Source organism: Kogia breviceps, chromosome 3, assembly GCF_026419965.1.
Source record: "Kogia breviceps isolate mKogBre1 chromosome 3, mKogBre1 haplotype 1, whole genome shotgun sequence".
In the NCBI taxonomy this organism is placed as follows: domain Eukaryota; kingdom Metazoa; phylum Chordata; class Mammalia; order Artiodactyla; family Physeteridae; genus Kogia; species Kogia breviceps.
Window position 1 is genome coordinate 119,731,998 of NC_081312.1, and position 19,698 is coordinate 119,751,695.

A 19,698-nucleotide genomic window follows, 5' to 3' on the forward strand; every position below is an offset into this window, starting at 1 on the left:
TCTGTTTTGTTACTTTCTTTTGGACTATGTGTTGGAGTTTGTTTTCTGAACGGACTTTGGTTCCTTTCGGGGTGGAGGGTTGACTTTGGTGGTGGCTGCCCCCTTACAGTGTATGTACCAGGGAATGGGGAGCGGGCAGCGCGCACGCGTGTGTGTGTGTGTGTGTGTGTGTGTGTGAGTTGAGTGTGGTGAGTGCCTGCAGAAGGAGAAGCAATTAAACAACCAAAGCCCCCTGCTTCTCTAAAATTACTTTTTCTCCTTGCGATGAGCTGCCTTTGGGGCTTGAGGGGTCCAGGTTCCCTCGCGAAGCTGGAACCGTCTTGAAGACAGATGATCACATGGAGGAGGGACATAAAGGGCCTTCTGGGACGAGGTTGGGTGGGCTGGCCTGAGATCCAGGAGGAGTTCATCAGTCTAGGACCCCAGAGCTGGGACTGTGGCTGCCTCCCGCCCCAGAGGTCCCCCTCCTTGCCCACAGCCCAGGGAAAGGGTGGTGGCACTGCAGAGGGTCCATCAGTGTGCACAGGACTGAAGCTTGCTTGAGGCCAGGTCTTCACATTTCATCTTTTAAAGTTAACCAGTGAGTCAAGAACAAATGCATGCCCATTTTACGGATGGAAATAGAGAGACTCGGGGAGATGGACTGACTGGCCTAGGGTTCCTTAGCAAGGGCAGGGCCAACATGTACACCTAGGCCTGTTTTGCCCCCAGAGTCCCTGCTGTTAATAATAAATGCCAGGCAGCAGAATAGCAGCCCAGTTAAGCCAGGCCACGTCCCAGCTTCTCCACTTTCCTAGCTCTGTGACCTTGGGCGAGTCAACCTCTCTGAGCCTGCATCCCCTCCTTTGTAAAGTGGGGAGTGTCCATCCCATAGGGTTGTTTGAAGATTCAGTGAGTTAATTCCTGTGAAGTACTAAGGACAGGGACTGACGCACAGTGAGTGTCCAGTGTTGGTGTCGCTATTATCCCAAAGCAAGAGGGGTTAAGTGAGACAGTGGGTGAAAGGAGAGGGGAGAGGCCCACGTGGACCCTGGAAGCTCGGGAGGGAGGTGAACCGAGAAAACCAGAGAGCATGTACACCAATCCCAAGCCGAGGAGGAAGCTAAAAATAGGAAGGGAGAGCTTTCTAGAGCCCTGCTCTTAAGCAGGCTCCCAGAGTGAACACAGGAGTCCGGGCTTTGGGAGGAAGAACCATCCTGGAAGGGACAAAACAAGGCTGGGACCTCCCCACACATCTTACCCGGTCACCCAAATTGATAGGCCTCTCAGCCTCACTAGAAAGTGGGATGAAATGAATACTCATGCAGGGGGTGGGGAACCAACAAGGGCTGTTGGCACTTGGCCAGCGCAGAAGAACAGATAATTGAGAAGCCAGGGCCAGGGCACACGGGAGAGAAAAAAAAATCTCATCCACCATCAGATGAAAAAGCTGCGGCCCTGGCCAGAAAAGAATCTTGGTTTGGAATTTGTTCAGGACCCTAAACTTAACCAGCTGGAATTCTTTTCCGAGTACCATGCTACTAGTTGCCCTCGTGAACATGGAAATTTGCATTTCATCATGAATATGGAACACAGAGTCGTGAGCGAAATGATTCCCAAGAAGCAGCTTCATCTTACTCCACAGGCTGGGTTTGGAGCAGAGACGCTTCTGTGCCAGCTCAGCCGAGGCGAGTCAGCCTGGAGGTAAACGCATTAGCAGATGGAGCTGCGGGCTCCTCTCCGCGCTCCGACCCCCACCCCCACCCCCACCCCCGCTTACCGAGAACCCATTTGACCCATTTGAGCCAGGCAGAGTGGGGCTCATCAGAGCAATGCCAGCACGCAGGGTGGAGCAGGAGGTTGAACGGACTCGGGGGTGGGGGGACTTGGTCTCAGATGGCAGGCTGACTTGGCATCCAAACTGGCTCTGCCCGTCGCTGTGTGGTCTCCCTTGGATTTTCTGAACCTTGGATTCCTTCTCTGTAAAATGGAATTATGAGTACCTACCGCCCAAAGCCATTACAGAAATCCAATGAGCTAATGCTCATAAATTGCCCTGCACACGGAGTCCTGGCGCCCTGGCAGCATGAAGAGGCCACCAGAAATGGCCATCTCCTCCCTTTGCAACTGCCCGTGTTCCTTGATTCATTGGATAACTCTTTCGTGATCGCGGGTGCTGGGGGGATGCGACAGAGATCTGTACACACTCCCTTGCGTTCTTATTGGCGAGACAGGTCCCTAACCAAGCAGTTACATAAGCGAATGTCCCATGTGACAACAACATGAAGAAAAGGTTCATGGGTCAAAGGACCTGAGAGAGATGCACCCTGGATTGGGGGACGGTGGGGAGAGGCTTTCCTCTCCGGTGGGGTCAGCGGGGCCCTCGGACTACTTCACCTGTGTGAATCCGGAGAACGGGCCGTGCAAAGATCTGGGGAGAGCGTTCTCCACAGGCAACGGTGAGCACAGAGGCCCTGGCACAGCAGCAGCCCAGAGAGTGTGGGCTGCAGGAAGCCAGGTGCATGGATCAGGGTGCAAGATGAGGCCACAGGCAGCCAGAGCAGGACAGGCCTTGTTATTCTAGTTGCCATAGGAAGCTGCTAGCAGGCTCTGAGTGTGGGGAGATGGGTTGGACTCTGGTTTTAAAGGAAACATTCCAGCAAAGAGTGGGATCACTGTGGGGAAGAAAGGACGTCAGGGGCTGCGGCACAAAGCCAGCCAGAAGTGGGAGGGCAGTGGCAGAGCCAGAGGTGGCACGAATGACGGGCTTTGGGGTTCAATGTGAAGGTGGAGCTTTGGGGCGCGTGAGAACTTGAGAGCGGACCAAGGTGTTGCCTCCAGGTGTGTGGGTTCAGTACCCGGGGAAGCTGTGGTGTCATTTACCGAGCCCGGGAGGACCACAGCAGGAGCAGGTCCGGGACCCCGACATCCAAATCTTACTTTAGGACACGTTAGAAAGCACACACAGCTGGATTGTTCTTAATTTTTTTAATTTAAATGACAAAACTTCCAAGAAAAACTTCTTAAGAAGTGCAACGCTCACAGAATAAACCTCCCAAAGGGAAATGTGTTACATTTGAACGAGCCAGTTGCAAATCCATGGTTGGTAAGCGGACTGGCAGGGGTCTCCTGGCTGTCACTCAGGGAATAAAGACATCTGAAGGCCACGACCCAGCAGAATCTTGGGAGTGTGGTGGGTTGGGTGGCCCAGGACAGCTGGCTTTACTAGGATTGGGCTTTACGGCAAATACCCAATTACGCATGGACCAAAGTTCTGATCCTGAGGAGGACGATGCTAAAATTTGAAAAAAGGAAGTTCAAAGAATAGGAGGGAAGCCTGGGAGGGGCATACTTACTCCCCACAGCTACCAGATGATGTGCTGGAGCCCCCGTGGGCTGGAACAAGTCCCCTTCAAGGGGTGGCCTTGCCGGCCACGGGCCCTGTGGCCTGTTTCCTCATCTGCCAGATGAAGCTGGTGGTCCTGCTGCAGAGGTTCTTGGGAAGACAGGCAAAAACGAGAGAGAACACGGAAGGAAGCACCAAGGAAACCACAGACCCCAACTAGTGTCAGCCCCTCCCCAGCTCATCCCCCCCAGCTCATACCACCTTCACGGACTCCTTCCTGCAGCAAGCCTTCTTGGCCAGCTCCTACACCAGGAGGGCCCCTGCACCCGCCCACTCCCCGGCTGACCCATGAGATCTGGAGAGAGGGCGCCTTGAGGAAAAGGCCCACCCTTAGCCTCACATACCTGTCTCCCACCAGACACTCAGGGCGGGGACCCTGCTTGGTTCACGGTCCTTCACCATATGCTCCTCTCTTAAATATGGCCCAGCAATCACATCTCTTCGGTCTGATTGGCCTTACTTAGACTCTTAAAACAATTCAAGGGCTCTTTATCGAGCTCCCACATGGGCTGAAGAAGCGTGGTGTTCCGGCCAGTGGTCAGTGGGAACCCCCGACACCAGTCAGGAGTCTAAGGACCCCTAATCCCAGGGAGGTGCCCATGGTCCCTGGGAAATCATCACCTCCTGAATCAGTGGGACCAAAGACTCTACCACCTGTTTCAACAGCTCCCTCTTAGCTACCTTCCCCACCTTTCCAGGCTTTTCAGCACCTTTGACCATTTAATCCCTTCCTGCCTCTGACGTGGGTTTGGTGCAAGAGCCCTGAAGGAGAGGAACAGAAATGAACACGCTCAGAAGGTCCCAGAAGGATGGACTTAATTAAGAAACTGCAACGGGCAGCAGGTGTGCAAGGCATGATGTACTGGGGGGCAAGGGTGTCTCTGGAGCCGGGGGACGCAATCCCAGGCAGCCTGGATCCCCGAGGCCGAGGCAGGCGTGTCACCGGGCATCACTCCATCCTTGCCCAGAGCAGTGCTGGGAAGGCTCACAGATTCTTCCGCATTTGAACTCCTCCTGTCCCGCTTCGTCCCTCCCTCCCGCAGGAAGCAGAGCCCTCCCCAGGCCGGCCCCTTTAGCCAGAGCAAACTCTCTGGCCAAACAGATCTGCCTGGGGAGAACAAGGACATGCTCGGAAAGGTCTGCTGGAAATGGTCTGGGGCCTGGGTCTCAAGTTCACTCCAAGCTCCTATTGTGCACAAGTCCAGCAACAGTATCCGCTGTTTCCGGGGCTGGGAACTTTATTAACATGGGTGAACTGGCTGGGGCTGAGGGGGACACCCCTGAAAGCAGGCCTCTAAAGTATTAAGAGAGCTGGAAATGGGTGGAGAGGCCGTCCCCAAAGCACGCCCTCAAGGGAGCAGTGCAAGTGCTTGGTCCATTGGACCAGCCCTGCCCTGCCCAAGGCCAGGCCCTCACCTGGGGGCAGGGGGTCTGTGCCTTGGGTTGGGTGGGCCTGGATGACCAGTGGTGGGGGCAGGGGGACACCTGGGCAGAGAGAAGAGCCCGGGCCCCGGGACCAGACCTGGCCCAGGATCCCAGCCCTTCACCCACCTACTGACTGTGTGATGGGGGGTGACGTGAGATCATTCTCAGCCTCAGCTCTCTCAGCCACGAGGGATGATGACCGCATGTCCTCACGTGGTCTTCCTGCAGATAAAATGAGTACGTCCACACCTGCCCTGAACGTGCAGTTCCTTTGACCATTTTCACAACAGCCCTACCAGGCAGATGCCATTGACCTGGTTTCCAGGTGAACCCCATGCCACCCACCTGTTCCTCCCTTGAGGAGCCCCAAAACAGGGGTGGCATCAAGCCAAGGCTCTGGTCCTGGGGGAAGCAGGGGGCCAGACCCCCACCTGGAGGCTGGGAAGGTAGGGGGACCTCAACGGACCCTGAAGAGAAAGAGGATGGGAAAGAAGGTACGCCAGACCTGAAGCCTGAGAGGCTTGGGGTCGAAGGAGGGGACGGCCCGGGGTGCCTGTGGGGTCTCGGCTGGGTCACCCCGGTCCAGGGGCGGCCATCAGCTTTCCCAGGTTGGGGTCGGTCTTGTTAGCGATCCCAGACATGATCCAGCTGCTGGTGTGGACCCCACTCCCAAATGCATGGGGACTGGAGTCTCCAGCCAGTGCCATGACAGCTACGTGTTCTGGACACCTGCCGTGTGCCAGGCGCCCTGCCGAGTGTTTGACCCAAGGACTGATTTGTCACAGTGGAGCCCCCTTGCCGCCGCCTCCTTCCCAAAGCTCAGGGGACTGGAATCCTGGGCACCATCAGCGGGGCTTGGTCAGCAGGGCTCCCAGATGGCCCTCAAGTCAAGGCTGGGGGCCTGGACCACCAGGGACTAATGCCAAGGGGAGCCGGGCAGGGCGACTCCAGCATCTGCCTCGGGGGGTTGACACTACCTGCCCTTCGCTAATGGTCAGGGTGGAAGGGGGCGGCGAATCCCTCCAGGAAGTGCCCAGGCCCCTCCCTCTGGGAGCTGACCGGGTGGGTCTAACCTTCCCGTCTCTCTCTCTCGGGTCCTTGCACAGACACACAGGCACCGGCTGGTGCTTCCCCTGTGTGTCCGGTCATGGTGTGGGTTTGGGGACACATTCATTTAGTCCACACACGTTCAGGGAGGCCCCATGCCGTGTCTGGGGCTGTGCTCATTGTTGGGGACCCAGCAGTGCTCCCAGGAGTGTGGCCGCCCTCCCCGGATGACTTGCAGAGGGTGTAACCGAGTGGGGAGGGGATGAGAACAGCGGCGGGAAATGGCCCTGCGCTGGTCCTCACATTGCTCGCCTTGTGCTCTGGCCTTGAGGCATCACACGCTGCCCCTGAGCCTCTCTCTCCAGTCCTGGGGAAGGACTAGGACTGGGTCACAGGGCCGTCGGGAGAATAAGATAACACCAGTCAAAGGCACTTGGGTGACAGTTGGAGAAGCCATTGAACAAGGCCGGGACAAGCTCGGCCTTTAGAGGCAGGAGGAGCCGCGGTGGAATTTGAGCTCCACCATTTAGCTGTGTGATCTTGGGCAAGTTACTTCAAGTCTCTGGGCTTCAGGATCCCCACTTGGAAAATGGGGATAAATCCGACCTCATGACAATTTGGTGAAGACTTGATGAGAAAACACAATAAACAACAGGCCCAGAGCCTGGCACCCAGTAACCAACCCTCTGTTCTGCTCATGGGCCTATCACTCAAGCTGCTTTATTCACTCACACACAAGTCAAGGCTGTGACCAGCTCGGGGTTCCCAAAGATACGTAACATACAGATGCTTTCTAGTGGCCAATATTTCCCCAGGCCCTCCAGGGCTGGAGTTCATTTGTATAATTTATGAGGATAGGGAGAGAATCTTTATAATTATAGCTCCTTTCAACTATAAAATCAAAACATTTATTAATTAAGCCCATACAAAACTACAAAACCAATAAAACGCAAAGGGACGGCATTAATTTAAGAAGTGGGTGATGTTTTGCAGACACTAAGTGGGCCCTCTCCGTGCGATGGAGGGCGGAGGTGGAAGCGTCCAGGCAAGGCTCTCCCCAGCTCAGTTGCCTGTCATCTGTCCCCCTGCCTTTCAGTCTTCTGACCCTGGGAAGCCCGTCTCGGGTGTGAGTTCCCTCGTCCCCCTGGGGAAGTAGCACTGATTCCTCGGCTCCAATACACCCCTCCAGTCCCGGCTTCCTTTCTCCCTCCTGCCCTTCCCAATGACCCAGGATTCGCTTCCGTTGATTGAAAAAGATGTCCATCAATATGAAAACATACAAAAATTTCAATGCTTCTAGAGATCTCAAAAGACTACCCTCCCCACCATACATCTGTTGGCCCCAAGTTCAGGAAACGCTGAACTAGGACCTAGTTGGGCAACAGTTAGCTATCTGATTCCTATCCACACCCACTGTCAGAGCAGAACTCAGGAGGTGAAGGGGGCAGTGAGGCTCTGTGCAGGGGACAGAGTGACGTGACATGGGGTTCAGAGGGGGAGGCAGAGAGGCCCCGGGTGGGGGGTTGGGGGCCACAGGAGCCCAGAGCCATGTGGGAAGAGGTGGCCCCAAAAGGAGGCAGGGAGGCCCGCAGAGCCTTTAAATCTCCAGCCTCTCCAGGGCAGGGAGGGCAAGGAGGGGGCTGGGCCTCAGGACAGACCACCAGGCCCAGGCCAGGCTGGTCCATGCTGAGGATCAGCGGCCCCGAGGAATTGGCCACAGCAGTTAAGGTTCCCCCTGCATGGTGCTTAACACACGGCCGGGCACTGCTCCCCATCAAGTGGGTGACACTTCACCCCGTGCCCTGAGGTTAACACCTGGCCCAGGTCCCAGCAGTCGGGGTGCAGCCTGATCTGAAGTGAGACGTTCTCTCTGGTACCCATGCTGTCAGCCAGGCTGCTATGAGGGCCCTGGGTCTCCTCCCCAGGCCTTGGGGCCCTTCCTGTGTGAGTCCACTAGGCTCTCCACCCTGCTGCTGCCACCCCAGACCTTGCTGCCTCTTCACCCTCCTGAATGGTACAGCGAGCCCCAGGCCGGGCCTGGGTACCTCCCTCCCAGGGTGAGACAGCCGGGGACCAGGAACCCGCATGCCTGCCGCAGCATAGCCACCCTTCCAGGAGCTACGATGCTGAAATAATACCATGATGGCTAGTAAATTGCCTCTACTTAATATTCACTCCAGGCATCTAAAGCCTCATCATCCTTCCAGTCCTTTCCCTGGAGATTCTAAAAATCCAGCAAATGAAGGGTTAACACCCAGCAGGCCAAGAAGCCATGGGGAAGCTGTTCTACTGCCCAGAACTGGCTTCTAACTGCTTTAAATGTTCCCCTGGTCCAGGAGGCCTGCCGACTGGGACCTGAACTCTGGCCTGAGCCCCCAGCCCACTCATCCTCCAGGTAAGGGAGCACCACGGCCCTCCTCTCCCTCGGTCCCCTCTCTGGGCACCTCACAAGAGAAGGCTTCAAGCCCAGCACCCACAGGAACCATGCGGAGTCAGGACTCAGAGCTGGAGGTGAAGGAAACCTGGTCCCCGCTGGGAGCCCCACTTTTCCAGGGGGGCATGGTGGCTATGACAACATGGGGGCAACAGAGTATGCCAGGGGCTCTGATGGCATCTATGGGCACCAGGAAGGGACATACAGGAACGGGACAGAGACAGCAGGGTCAGAGAAGGCTGCTCAGAGGAAACCAAGCTTGAATTGCATCTGGAGGTTGAACAGGATTCACAGGCACGCGGAGGTGAAGGAGGTGGGGAAAAGGGGGACAGTGGCCTAGAAGCAGACCCTCCAATATCTGAGGCTGCAGGAGCAGTCTGGTCTGGCTGCAGCCAGGGCCTCAGGGAGACAGAGAAGATGAGCGTGGCCAGCAGGGCAGGTTGTTGCCCACGGCCTCGGACCCAAACCAGCGAGCTTAGAGCTAAGGGGAAGGTCGCAGGGGAGCCGCAGAGTGATGCCTGGGCCTTGTGGCTCAGGGCGGACCCTCTTCCTGCCACACGGAGGTGGGAGGGAGGAGAGGCTGGAGCTGGGAGGAGCGTGTTGTATCCCTGAAGGATGGCTGGAGGTGACCATGAAGCAGGGCTGCCCTGTCAACCCTGGGGAGCGGAGAGCCCACCCGGCTGCCTGAGGCCCCTCCTGAGGCTGGGCGGTGGCGGTCAGCACCGCCCCCGGGGCCTCCTGCTGGTGGAGGCAGGTGAGGCCAGCCTCTCCCTGCAGCCTCTAGCCGTCTCCTGTGTCCCCGCCCCGTCGCACTTCCGGCAGGGACAAGGTGCCTCCAGGTCTCTGGCTCCAGTGTGGGCTCACAACCAAGGAGAACGGCCCCCAGGGGGCAGGGGAGTGACGGCTGAGCCCTCCCCGGGTTGGGTTCAGGTGGTGGTACAGACAGGCCATTTGTAGTGGAAATCTGCTGCCCCCTGCAGGACAGTTCTAGAACCTTACTCACTCAGGGCCCTCCATCGGAGAACGGTAGCTGATCCCAAAACACACACCGCAAACCCCAGCTGGATGGCAAGAGTCGTCTCCCAGGTGCAGCTCCCCAGCGCCTCAGGATGTCCCAGCGTCCCCCTTTGATAATATCGACAGATGCCGAGCCCATCAGGGACCCCTCAGGGACCTCACTCAGGCCACCAGAGCCTGACCAAGGGCTCTCATGCGGACTTTTGAGTCTGAGGCTTGGAGAGGCAGCAAGGTTGCCCGAGAACGCCAGATGGTTCAAAGCCAAGTCTGTGCACCTCACAGACCCACGCCTCCCATTGGTTCTTACACCTTCCCTGGTTACCCCTGCCCTCTACTCATCTCCTGGCTCTTTTCTCCCCGGTATTTATCAGACCTTGTGTCCTCTTATTGTTCGCTTGCCTAGGGTCTGCCTCCCCAATCCCCCCAGCTAGGAAATCAACTCAAAGAGGGCGGGGCCCCATCCTTCCTGTGCGTATCCACACCGCTTAGAACAGGGCCCGGCCCACAGGGAGAACCTCTCTCTCATGACTGTCTAGTACCAGCTGTGTCTCCCCCACCAGACTGAGAGCCTTGTCTCTGTGTTTAGATGGTTCCAGTCCCTGCTGGGCCTTCCTCCTTGGGTTTAATCGCCCACAGCAGGCTTTGCAGTTGCCCCTTTCCCGGGCTCCCAGGACAGGCAGCTCCAATTATTTGGCCGGCTCCAGGGCGAGGGCTGCTACATCCTAGGTACCCTCTGCCCCTGACCTCCCCTCCTCTACCTGCACCCTCCCCAGCTGAGAACTGATGGATGCTGTCTCCTTCCAGGTGGTCCCCGGGGCTTGCAAACCTCTTCCTTTCCCACAGCTGGAGCTCTCACTTACAAACCACATTAACCCTAGGAGCTGCCTGCTTCGTGTGCAAATGGAGGTGAAAAATCCACCTGCCCTACTGCACACAGGGAAGGACCAAAAGAGACAAGACACTGACTTCCCTGCCCACCTCCTAGACCATCCCTGCCCCCCAAGGCCAACCCAGTGCATGGGGTCAGTGGGGAACATGCTTTAGTGACAACAATTCCCTCTTGGGTCACAAAAGGCATTAAGAAAAAGACAGCACGTATGAACCCTCTGCGGGGCAGCTCTGGCCCCAGGAAGTGGCTGTCAATCTGGCCATCTTCAAGGTTGGAAGTCTATAGGTCAGAGACTTGCCTGTGTTCCACATAAAGCCCGGTCACACGGCACAGAACTGACCAGGAATCCCCAAGACTCAGCCCAGGGTAGGACCCCACCAGCAGCAGCAGGGGGCAGACCCACCAGGGTCCCGGTTTCTACAGGATAAGGAGCATTTATTCCGATGAGCCATGTCTCTTCTCCACTTCACAAAGCAGAATAAATGCAGGTTGGGAGGTGACATAAGCCCAGTAGTTTTCCAGTCTCAAAACGTGATGGAAAGGCTGCCTCCAAGACAAACCTGGTTCTGCTCCTTTAAGAGCCACAGGTTGGAACCCAGAGCCACAGATCTGGCAAACTGCGGGGGCCTTGTGTTTCAATAAGTGACCTTAATCTGCTGACACTAATTGAGGACTTGCCTTGATGCCAGATGTGTGAGGCCCTGCCAGCAGGGAGGGGCGTGGGCCTACTCCTTCCAGTAAAAGGCAGGCGTTTTTTGGCAGCGGTCAGTTTAGAAGCCTGGTGGCTATTGTAAATCATAAGCTGATTATTGCACTTGTTCTTAAAATTTCCCAAAGTTGTTCCAGCCGAGCTGTGAGTTGCAACACAATTGTGAGTTAAGTTTATAGGCAGGAAGACCCCTCAGCTCTCGAGTCTCTGACTCCCACTGCATATGCACTAAAACCCCAGCACCACCAGGTGGGCGCGGCTCCCTGCAACCACGTGTCCTGGGCTGACAGTCACAGGAGTTAACCCCTCAGCCCTGAGCAGACACACAGGTTTATTTGGTTATCAGCAATTAAGACCTTCACAAAGACTGAAGTTTGGTTTCAGAGTCACCTATGTATTAGCAAAACCCCTTGGGTCTGGCGAACTTCTCCGCCTCCTATTCAGACAGCTCTCCAGCCTCGGCTGTGCCACCCTTCCTCTGTCTGGGGCTCGTAGGAGCTGGGCCAGCCCCAGTGCCAAATGCTCAAGTTAACATTTGTGTCAGTGTTTCCATTATAAAGTGCTCTTTCCCCCCCTTCAAGAATATAAAACCCAACCGTAAAATTACCCTCAAGGCTGCAGGCTGGCAGACCCAGTGTTCTGATTTCCTCTTGCCCGGGGGGCTGCGGGACCCCTGCTGATGGGCACCTGATGGGCACGGGTCTCCCCGGGATCCTCCCCTCCCGGCACGACCAACATGGGAAATTGAGGGCGGCTCTGCTCAGCCACTGGCGGCAACTCCTCCTCAAGTGCAGGGACTCGGGCTAAGACGACTGCTGCTGGGCCGGGGGACTTTCAGCTGCAGCTACTCAGAGAAAATCTAGAACGTTTGGTGAAAGGACCTGGACCCGACAACACAACTGGGCCTGGGTAGGGGGAAGAGACGCAACTTTAAAACGCTCCATTTCACAAGGCGGTCAATCTTGATGACCTAGCAACCAAAGGAAGGGAGACGAGGAGGCATGCACAGTCGCGGGCCACGCCAATGCAATGCAACGTGTTCGCCCAATTCTAAAAATCCTTAGTAACACTTTTTAATATACAAGAATCAAAAGTACAGCAGTTTTACAATGTAGGAAAATTTAATACATACTATATAAACAACATTATTTACATCAGAAATCACTAGGACAGTGGCATTTTTCACAAATATAAATTAATTACTGTTTAGTCAACAGGTTTTAAAAGTCCACAATTTTACAATAAAGAAAAACCATCTGCCCCCAACCGAGTGGGACACAGATGGACTAAAGCAGCCTGGACCCTTGGCCTGGCTCTCCTCGCCCAACACGGCAGCCCTCGGATGAGCCAGAGGAGCGAGCGCCGGTGCTGGGCCCCGGGCCACCGCTCCTGCTGACGCATTGGTTTTGGTCTGTAGGATTTCAGTGTCACTGTGTGAATTCATAACTGAATCGTGTTTGCACCGCGCACCCTGATGTGGCTCTCAGACATCAGGCTAGAGTGTCTGCAGCAGGACGTGAGAAGTGTTCTGGGTTCCCATCGAAGAGCGTTAAGGAATGACTAAAAGGAAGGGGAGCCCGGAGCCAGTGACAGACGGCGGGGACGAGTCTGGAGTTAACCGTGTCCTCTGCCAGGACTAGGACATACACGTGAATCCGGGTTTCTGTTCAGGTTCCGGGTTCTGTTCAACTTCCCTCTTCCTCAGCCCCTGCTCTTGCTACCTAATAACTAAATCTTTCAAAGCTAGGCTCCATGGAATACCATCCTCAAAGATTCCGGGGGCAGCTTCTCCCATCCACAAGTGAGAGAATTCCTACCTGTGCAAATTTCTGGTTTTGATATAAGCATACAGTATTCATACTGATTTAGGACAATGAGGAAATGCCTCCTTTCTCCCAACCCACCCTCCAAACATACTCCGACACCTAAAATAGATGCTTTTATGGGGATACTGTACTTTTCATAATCAATTTAATACTGACCTGGCTGACACTGCCTTTTGCTACATCATATGGCACTAAAAATCCTGAATGTGAACAAAAGCAAGTTCCTTTTTCCTCATGATGAGACATCTTTGGGAATAACTCACACATCTCCTACCAACAACTTCAGAGGGAAAAAAAAAACCTTGATGAACATTGAAATGCAGGCCCTCCGATTCCTCCTCCTGGCCTCCTCTGAAAGGACATGACCCGACTTCCCACAGGGAAGCCGTGCTGGGGCCCACCCTGCCCACCTCCAGGGCCCGTGGATGGCTCAAGGATCTGCAAGCCAGGCTGCCCTTCCCCTTTGGCCTGAGCAAGACAAACACAGGTAGTGTCAGTACTGCTGGCAAGGAGCCCAACCTGTGGCCAAAGCAGAGGCATGATTTCCTATCTTACCCCTCGGAGCAGTCTCACACGTCCTCACTGGGGTGACAGTGGCCAGGGGCTCCTCTGTGGTCCCTTGGGGCTGTGCTCTGGGCACGTGTCATACAAGCCCAGGGTGAATGATGCCAAGTATCAGGAGGAGAAATAGATCAGGAAGTGGTGGGTCCACTGAGCTCCCCTCACGAACTGTGTGGACCCAGACTCTCACGTGGACCTCAGCACAGGCTAGCCAGAGGACACTCTGGGAAGCAGAGTGTGATGGCCCCCCAAAGCCAGCTCTGCTTCACTGGTGAGGCAACAGTAAAGGCATTAATGGTGCTGCCCAGGATACCAGCAAGTGATAATGATTTTATGAAGTCCCCTCGGGTTAGTGCGGGGAGTTTAACCCTGTATATGCCCAATGGAAGGGTTTCCAGCAGCTCTGAGCCTAGACACGTATAGGCACACTGTATGTTCAAGTCAGTTATTCTGTCTCCATCTAGAAAGGCCTTTGAATACTCTTAACAATTACTGGCAAGTTATATTTAAAGTGAACAGAACGGAAGGCCCCAGAACCAGTAAAATGAAAGGAGCCTCCTTAACAAATGTAACCAACTTGCCTCCCATCCTGACTCAATTCAACTCTAGTCTGACTCTATCTACAGCTCAGTTACCCTGTCCTTGGATGCTTCCTGTTTTGGAAAAAAAAAAAAAAAAAGGTTTACACTTAACTTGATTTCACTGTAAAAGATACTGAGTTCAATTCGAATGATCTCCAACTAGCAGTGGAAACATGTTCACCACAGGCAACTTATTTGCATCTGTCCACCCACCACATGAGCAGCAGGAGACGTGTGACCCTGCGGAATCTTACCTCTTCAAGCTGGGCGAAGGGAACTCCGACACAGCTTTGGATGGTGACCGGCTGCCACGCTGGCCCTCCCCCACTTGCTGCACTACCAACCCCCAGGCTGGGAGACCCGAAGGCCCCTCCCCAGCAGCCCGCCCTAGTGCTGCCAGCAACCAGCTCGTCAGCAAGCCTGCTCCCTCGGCCCCCTCCTCGCCAGGCCCAGAACCGTTACCCCTCATCCCAGGAATCAGAATCCACCAGGGATCCCAGCGCCCTGGCCACACACACCCAGCCCTCGCCCCGCCTACCCTGCGTGCAGCCCACTCCCAACCAAACAGGACCCACGCCCACTTCAATGCTGCCCAACTCACAGTCCTCAGAAGTCAGCTGCACAGGCCCTACTTTCCCTGGCACAGGGGGCAAACGAGGCCCACCCGGGAGACCAAACCTTTGAAATGTACAATGTGGGAAAACTTAGTGTTGGTGGGGAAGCGGCTGCTGTGGAAGTGTTTCCCCCTCTGTTCCCCGTGCCCCCAGCACCACAGGTGTCACATGATGAGGCCGAGTGTCACTTCTCCCAAGAACATGTTTGAGGGGGGTACCTGCTCCCCTTCAAGTCCTATGATGCGAGACCCCACCCGCTCACCCCCGCGCCCCGCTCCCCAACAGCAGCATCCGTCACATCATGGTGAACCAAACCCCGTGCTGTCCAGCAGGTCCCGGCAGCCTTCATGCACACGCACTTTCCCCGACCATGCGCCAAGGTCCAGGGCGCACCAGCCCTGGTGATAAAACATTCACGACTCTAAGATCTTTTCTTCCTTCACTGGGGAACAGCCCGTGAAGCTGGTAGACAAAACGTCACCTCTTCCTCCTAGCACCCATCAAAGTGGGAGGCCAGGACAAGGCTGGAATGGGATGGGGTGCCCAAGTGCGGGAGTGGTGACCCAAATCAAAGCTGGACCAAGCAAAAGGTCCCCCACTCCCTTAAGTGCTCCTTCAGCAGCGAGCTGACAGCAGCAGCGTGTCCAGAAACGCCATCACTGGTCTAGATAACTGGCTCCTGTGGATCAGACCAAAAACATCCAGGTGCTTAATGACTCTTGCACTCCCCTTCTTCCCGAACTGTCCTTTATGTTTTTCTAACATTCCAGTTATAATCTGGGTTGTTTTTCTGTTCTAGTGATCTCTCCAAAGGAGACCGATGATCCAGGGGAGACTTGGAATCGTGAGGAGATTTCTGAGAAGGGGGCGAGCGAGGATCTGAGACTGCGGGGTGCAGCGGGGGGAGGGGCTGTTTATACTCCCCCAATTTGTCTGTGTGGAAAGAGCGGTGATGGTCCGAGGGTCCCTGGCCGTGGTAGCCCATAGGGGGGCGGTGATCAGACATTCGTCGGAAATCCTGCTGGTGGTAATTTTGAGGCCTGAATTCATCGGATCGCCTCCGTTTGGAGTCGTGATGGTGCCTGAAACAGAGATGCAAGGATCAGCTGGAGACCAAAGCCAGATTCCCACCCCTCCTCCATCATCCACTGGCTCTTCCTCATGCACTCATATTTAAGGACGCTTCCAGAAACTCAGAGGCAAATACTTACGTTACTAGGAATCAAGAAAAACAAAACTAAAGTAGTAACAAAGGGCTATTTTATACTTATTGGCAAAACACGGCCTATGAAATGACATAAGCCTCATCAAGTCTGCAGTGAAAGAAGTACACACTTGAATCACTGATGGCTTTGTAAACTCACATTCCCTTCAGGAAAACTGGCAAGATCTACAAACATCTCATGTTCCTCGACCCAGCCCAGGAGAAAAAGAGCCACAGAAATTATTTTGTAAGTTATTAGTAACAGCAAAAATTATAACCTAAACATGCAATAATAAGTGCAGGGTTAATTAAATTATTTTAAAATGTATTCAATGTGAAGAATATTAAAATTTTTAGTCAGGACCATGGCAAACTGCTTGTTATACTATTAACAGAGAATCTGTATAAGTCAACAACAAAAAGACAAACAATACAATTCAAAAATGGGCAAAGGAGCTGAACAGACATTTCTCCAAAGGAGATACACAAATGGCTACTAAGCACATGAAAAGATGTTCAACATCTTTAATGGGCATTAATCACCAGGGAAATGCAAATCAAAACTACCATGAGATACCATGTCATACCCGTTAGGATGGCTACACTCAAAACACTAAAAATAAGTGTTGGTGAAAATGTGGGAAAATTGCAATTCTAACACATAGCTGGTTGGAATGTAAAATAGGTCAGCTGCAGTAGAAAACATTTTGGTGGTTCCTTAAAAGTTAAACATAGGACTGCCACTGACTAACAATTCCAATCCTAGGTATATACCCCCCAAAGCACTGAAAACAGATATTCAAACAAACACTTATACACCATGTTCACAGTAGCACTATTCACAAGAGCCAAAAGGTGGAAAAACTCTAATGCCTATCAATGGATGAATGGATACACAAAATGTAGCATGTACATACACTGGAACATTATTCACCCATGAAAAGAAATGAAGTACTGATACATGCTACAATGTGGATGAACCTCTAAAACATTATGGTAAACGTCAAAAATGCCAGTCACAAAAGGCCACATACTGTATGATTCTATTTATGCAAACTATCAAGACTAAGTAAGTCCAAAGAAACAGAATGCAGAAGATTGGTGGTTGCCAGGAGCTAGGGAGAGAGGAGAATGGAGAGTGACTACTTAGTGGTTACAGAGTTTTCTTTGGGGTGATGAAAGTGTTTTGGAACTTGACAGAGAAGGTGCTTGCACAACACAGTGAATGTACTAACTGCCTCTTGAATTGTTCACTTTAAAATAATTAATTTATGTTATGTGAATTTCACCTGAATAAAAGAGAGGGAGGGAGAGGAGAAGGGAGGGAGGGAGGGAAAGAGAGAGACTGTCCATGTTCCAGCCAAGATGGAGTAACAGGGGCTACATTTACTCTCCTGCTGAAACAATCAGAAAGGGACAAAATGTATGGAACAATGGTTTTTAAGACACCAGATGTCATGTAACAAAGAACCGCGATCCCTATGGGATGAGAAACTAATGAGATAAGCCTTATAAGCACCGGCTTAGGAGAGGCCCAGACTTCCTGAGTTGGGGTGGGGGTGTTCAAAGTGTAGAGTGCAAGAGAAGCAAGTTCTACAAAGAGAAAGAAGTTCAAAGACCACCAAAGGTTCCCCCTCGAGTGTTCAGCTGGATACTGCTCAGGGTGTATATGTGAGGAAACTACACGAAGGCCAGGAGAAAAAAACACTGAGAAGGATGAGATGCCATTGCTCTGTGCTCACACAGAGTTGGAACGGTGCCTGTTCTCTTCTCACCAGCCAGATGGGAAAACCTCAAGATCCAAGGGGCACTAGTAGAGTACCCTGAGGGTCCTTGCATCAGTGGTGGGAGATCATGATCCTTTGCCTGAGCACTGCTCCAGTTCTGCCTAACAAATCCTAATACCAAGATCTGAAAGAATCAAACTGTTTCCAAGTAACCTGTGTTTCATTAACAAAGCTCCAGAACGTTTATAGGAATACAAAAATGTCCAGCACTTAACTAGGTATCTAATCAAAAACTACCCGGCATAGAGAAATAATAGCAAAAATAAACAAATGGGACCTAATAAAACTTATAAGCTTTTGCATAGCAAAGGAAATCATAAACAAAAAGAAAAAAACCTATGGAATGGGAGAAAATATTAGCAAACAATGCAACTGACAAGGAGTTAACTTCCAAAATATACAAACAGCTCATACAACGCAGTAACAAAAAAAACAAACAACCCAATCAAAAAATGGGCAGAAGAACCAAACAGACATTTCTCCAAAGAAGACATACAGATGGCCAATAGGCACATGAAAAGATGCTCAACATCGCTAATTATCAGAGAAATGCAAATCAAAACTATACCACCAGTCAGAATGGCCATCAATAAAAACTCTACAAGTAACAAATGCTGGAGAGGGGTGGAGAAAAGGGAATCCTCCTGCAACTGTTGGTGGGAATTTAAGTTGGTGCAGCCACTATGGAAAACAGTACAGAGGAGTTGCCTTAAAAAATTAAACATAAGAGTTGCCATGTGATCCAACAATCTAACTCCTGTGCATATATCTGGACAAAACTATAATTCAGAAAGAAACATGCACCTCTATGTTCATAGCAGGACTATTTACAATAGCCAGGACATGGAAACAACCTAAATGTCCATTGACAGATGAATGGATAAAGAAGATGTGATACATACACACAATGAAATACTACTTGGCTGTAAAAAAGAATGAAATAATGTCATTTGCTGCAACACGGATGGACCTAGAGATCGTACTAGGTGAAGGTAAATCAGAAAGAGAAAGACAAATACCATATGATATCATTCATATGTGGAATCTAAAAAAATGATTCCAAGGAACTCATTTACAAAGCAGACAGAGACTCACAGACACAGAAAACAAACTTATGGTTACCAAAGGGGAAAATATGTGGGGGAGGAATAAATTAGAAGTTTGGGATTAGCAGATACAAACTACCACATATAAAACAGATAAACAAGAATGTCCTACTGTATAGCACAAGGAACTATATTCAATATCCTGTAATAAACCATAATGGAAAATAATATGAAAAAGAAGAGAACCAGGAAAATAAGACCCATAATGAGGCAATAAATCAATCAATTGAAACTGACCCAAATCATAGATATTAGCAGACAAGGATAGAAATACCATGTTGAAACTGTATACCAGATTTCAAAAGGTCAAAGAGAGACATGGAAGATTTTTTTAAAAAAAAGAAAAGAAAAGAAAAAAAAAAAAAGGACCCAAATGCAACTTCTAGAGATAAAACTACAATGTAAGAAATACAAAATTACTATCAATAAATGGGCCTCGAGGCAGATTAGACACGGAAAAAGACAATATTAGTGAACCTGAAGACAAAGCAATAGAAACTTTCCAAATGAAACAGAGAAAACGTAATTAAAAAAAATAAACCCAGCATCAGTGAGCTGTGAGACAAATTCAAGCAGCCTACCACAGGTCTAACTGAAATCTTCAAAGGAGAGTGGGGGAACAGAAAAAAGTATTTGAAGAAATAATGGTAAAAAATTTTCCAAATCTGATAAAATGATAAGGTGCAGATCCAAGAATTCCCAAGCACAAGAAACATAAGGAAAAATACACCATGGCACATTATAATCAAATTGCTAAAAACCAGTGATGAAGAAAAAGACACATTATATAAAGAGGAGTAAAGATAAAAATGACAGATTTTTCATCAGAAACAATACAAGTAGAGGAACATCTTTAAAGTACTGAAAGGAAGTGTCAATCTATAAATTTATACCCCAAAGAAAATATCTTTCATAAGTGAAGACAAAATAAAGATTTCCTCAGACATACAAATACTAAAAGAATTTATCACCAGCAGACCCACACTAAAACAAAAGTCCTCCAGGCAAAAGAGAAATGATAAAAAATGGAAATACAGATCTACACAAAAGAATGTAGGACAAATGCCCACTGGAGTCAGATAAGATGGTACAGAAGGGTGGGGGGTGAGGGGT

General features: G+C 51.6%; 1 protein-coding gene across 10 annotated transcripts in view; it reads right to left on the minus strand.

Annotated features, from left to right (window-relative positions):
* Positions 1–12,008: 12,008 nt before the first annotated feature.
* Positions 12,009–19,698, minus strand: part of CHD2 (chromodomain helicase DNA binding protein 2) — a 135,879-nt gene continuing 128,189 nt past the window's right edge. For all 10 annotated transcript variants that reach the window (XM_067029553.1, XM_067029550.1, XM_067029549.1 and 7 more), the window contains one exon: positions 12,009–15,570. In XM_067029553.1, the coding sequence (XP_066885654.1) occupies positions 15,237–15,570 (334 nt within the window). In that variant the 3' untranslated portion in view covers positions 12,009–15,236. The remainder of the gene's footprint in view (positions 15,571–19,698) is intronic.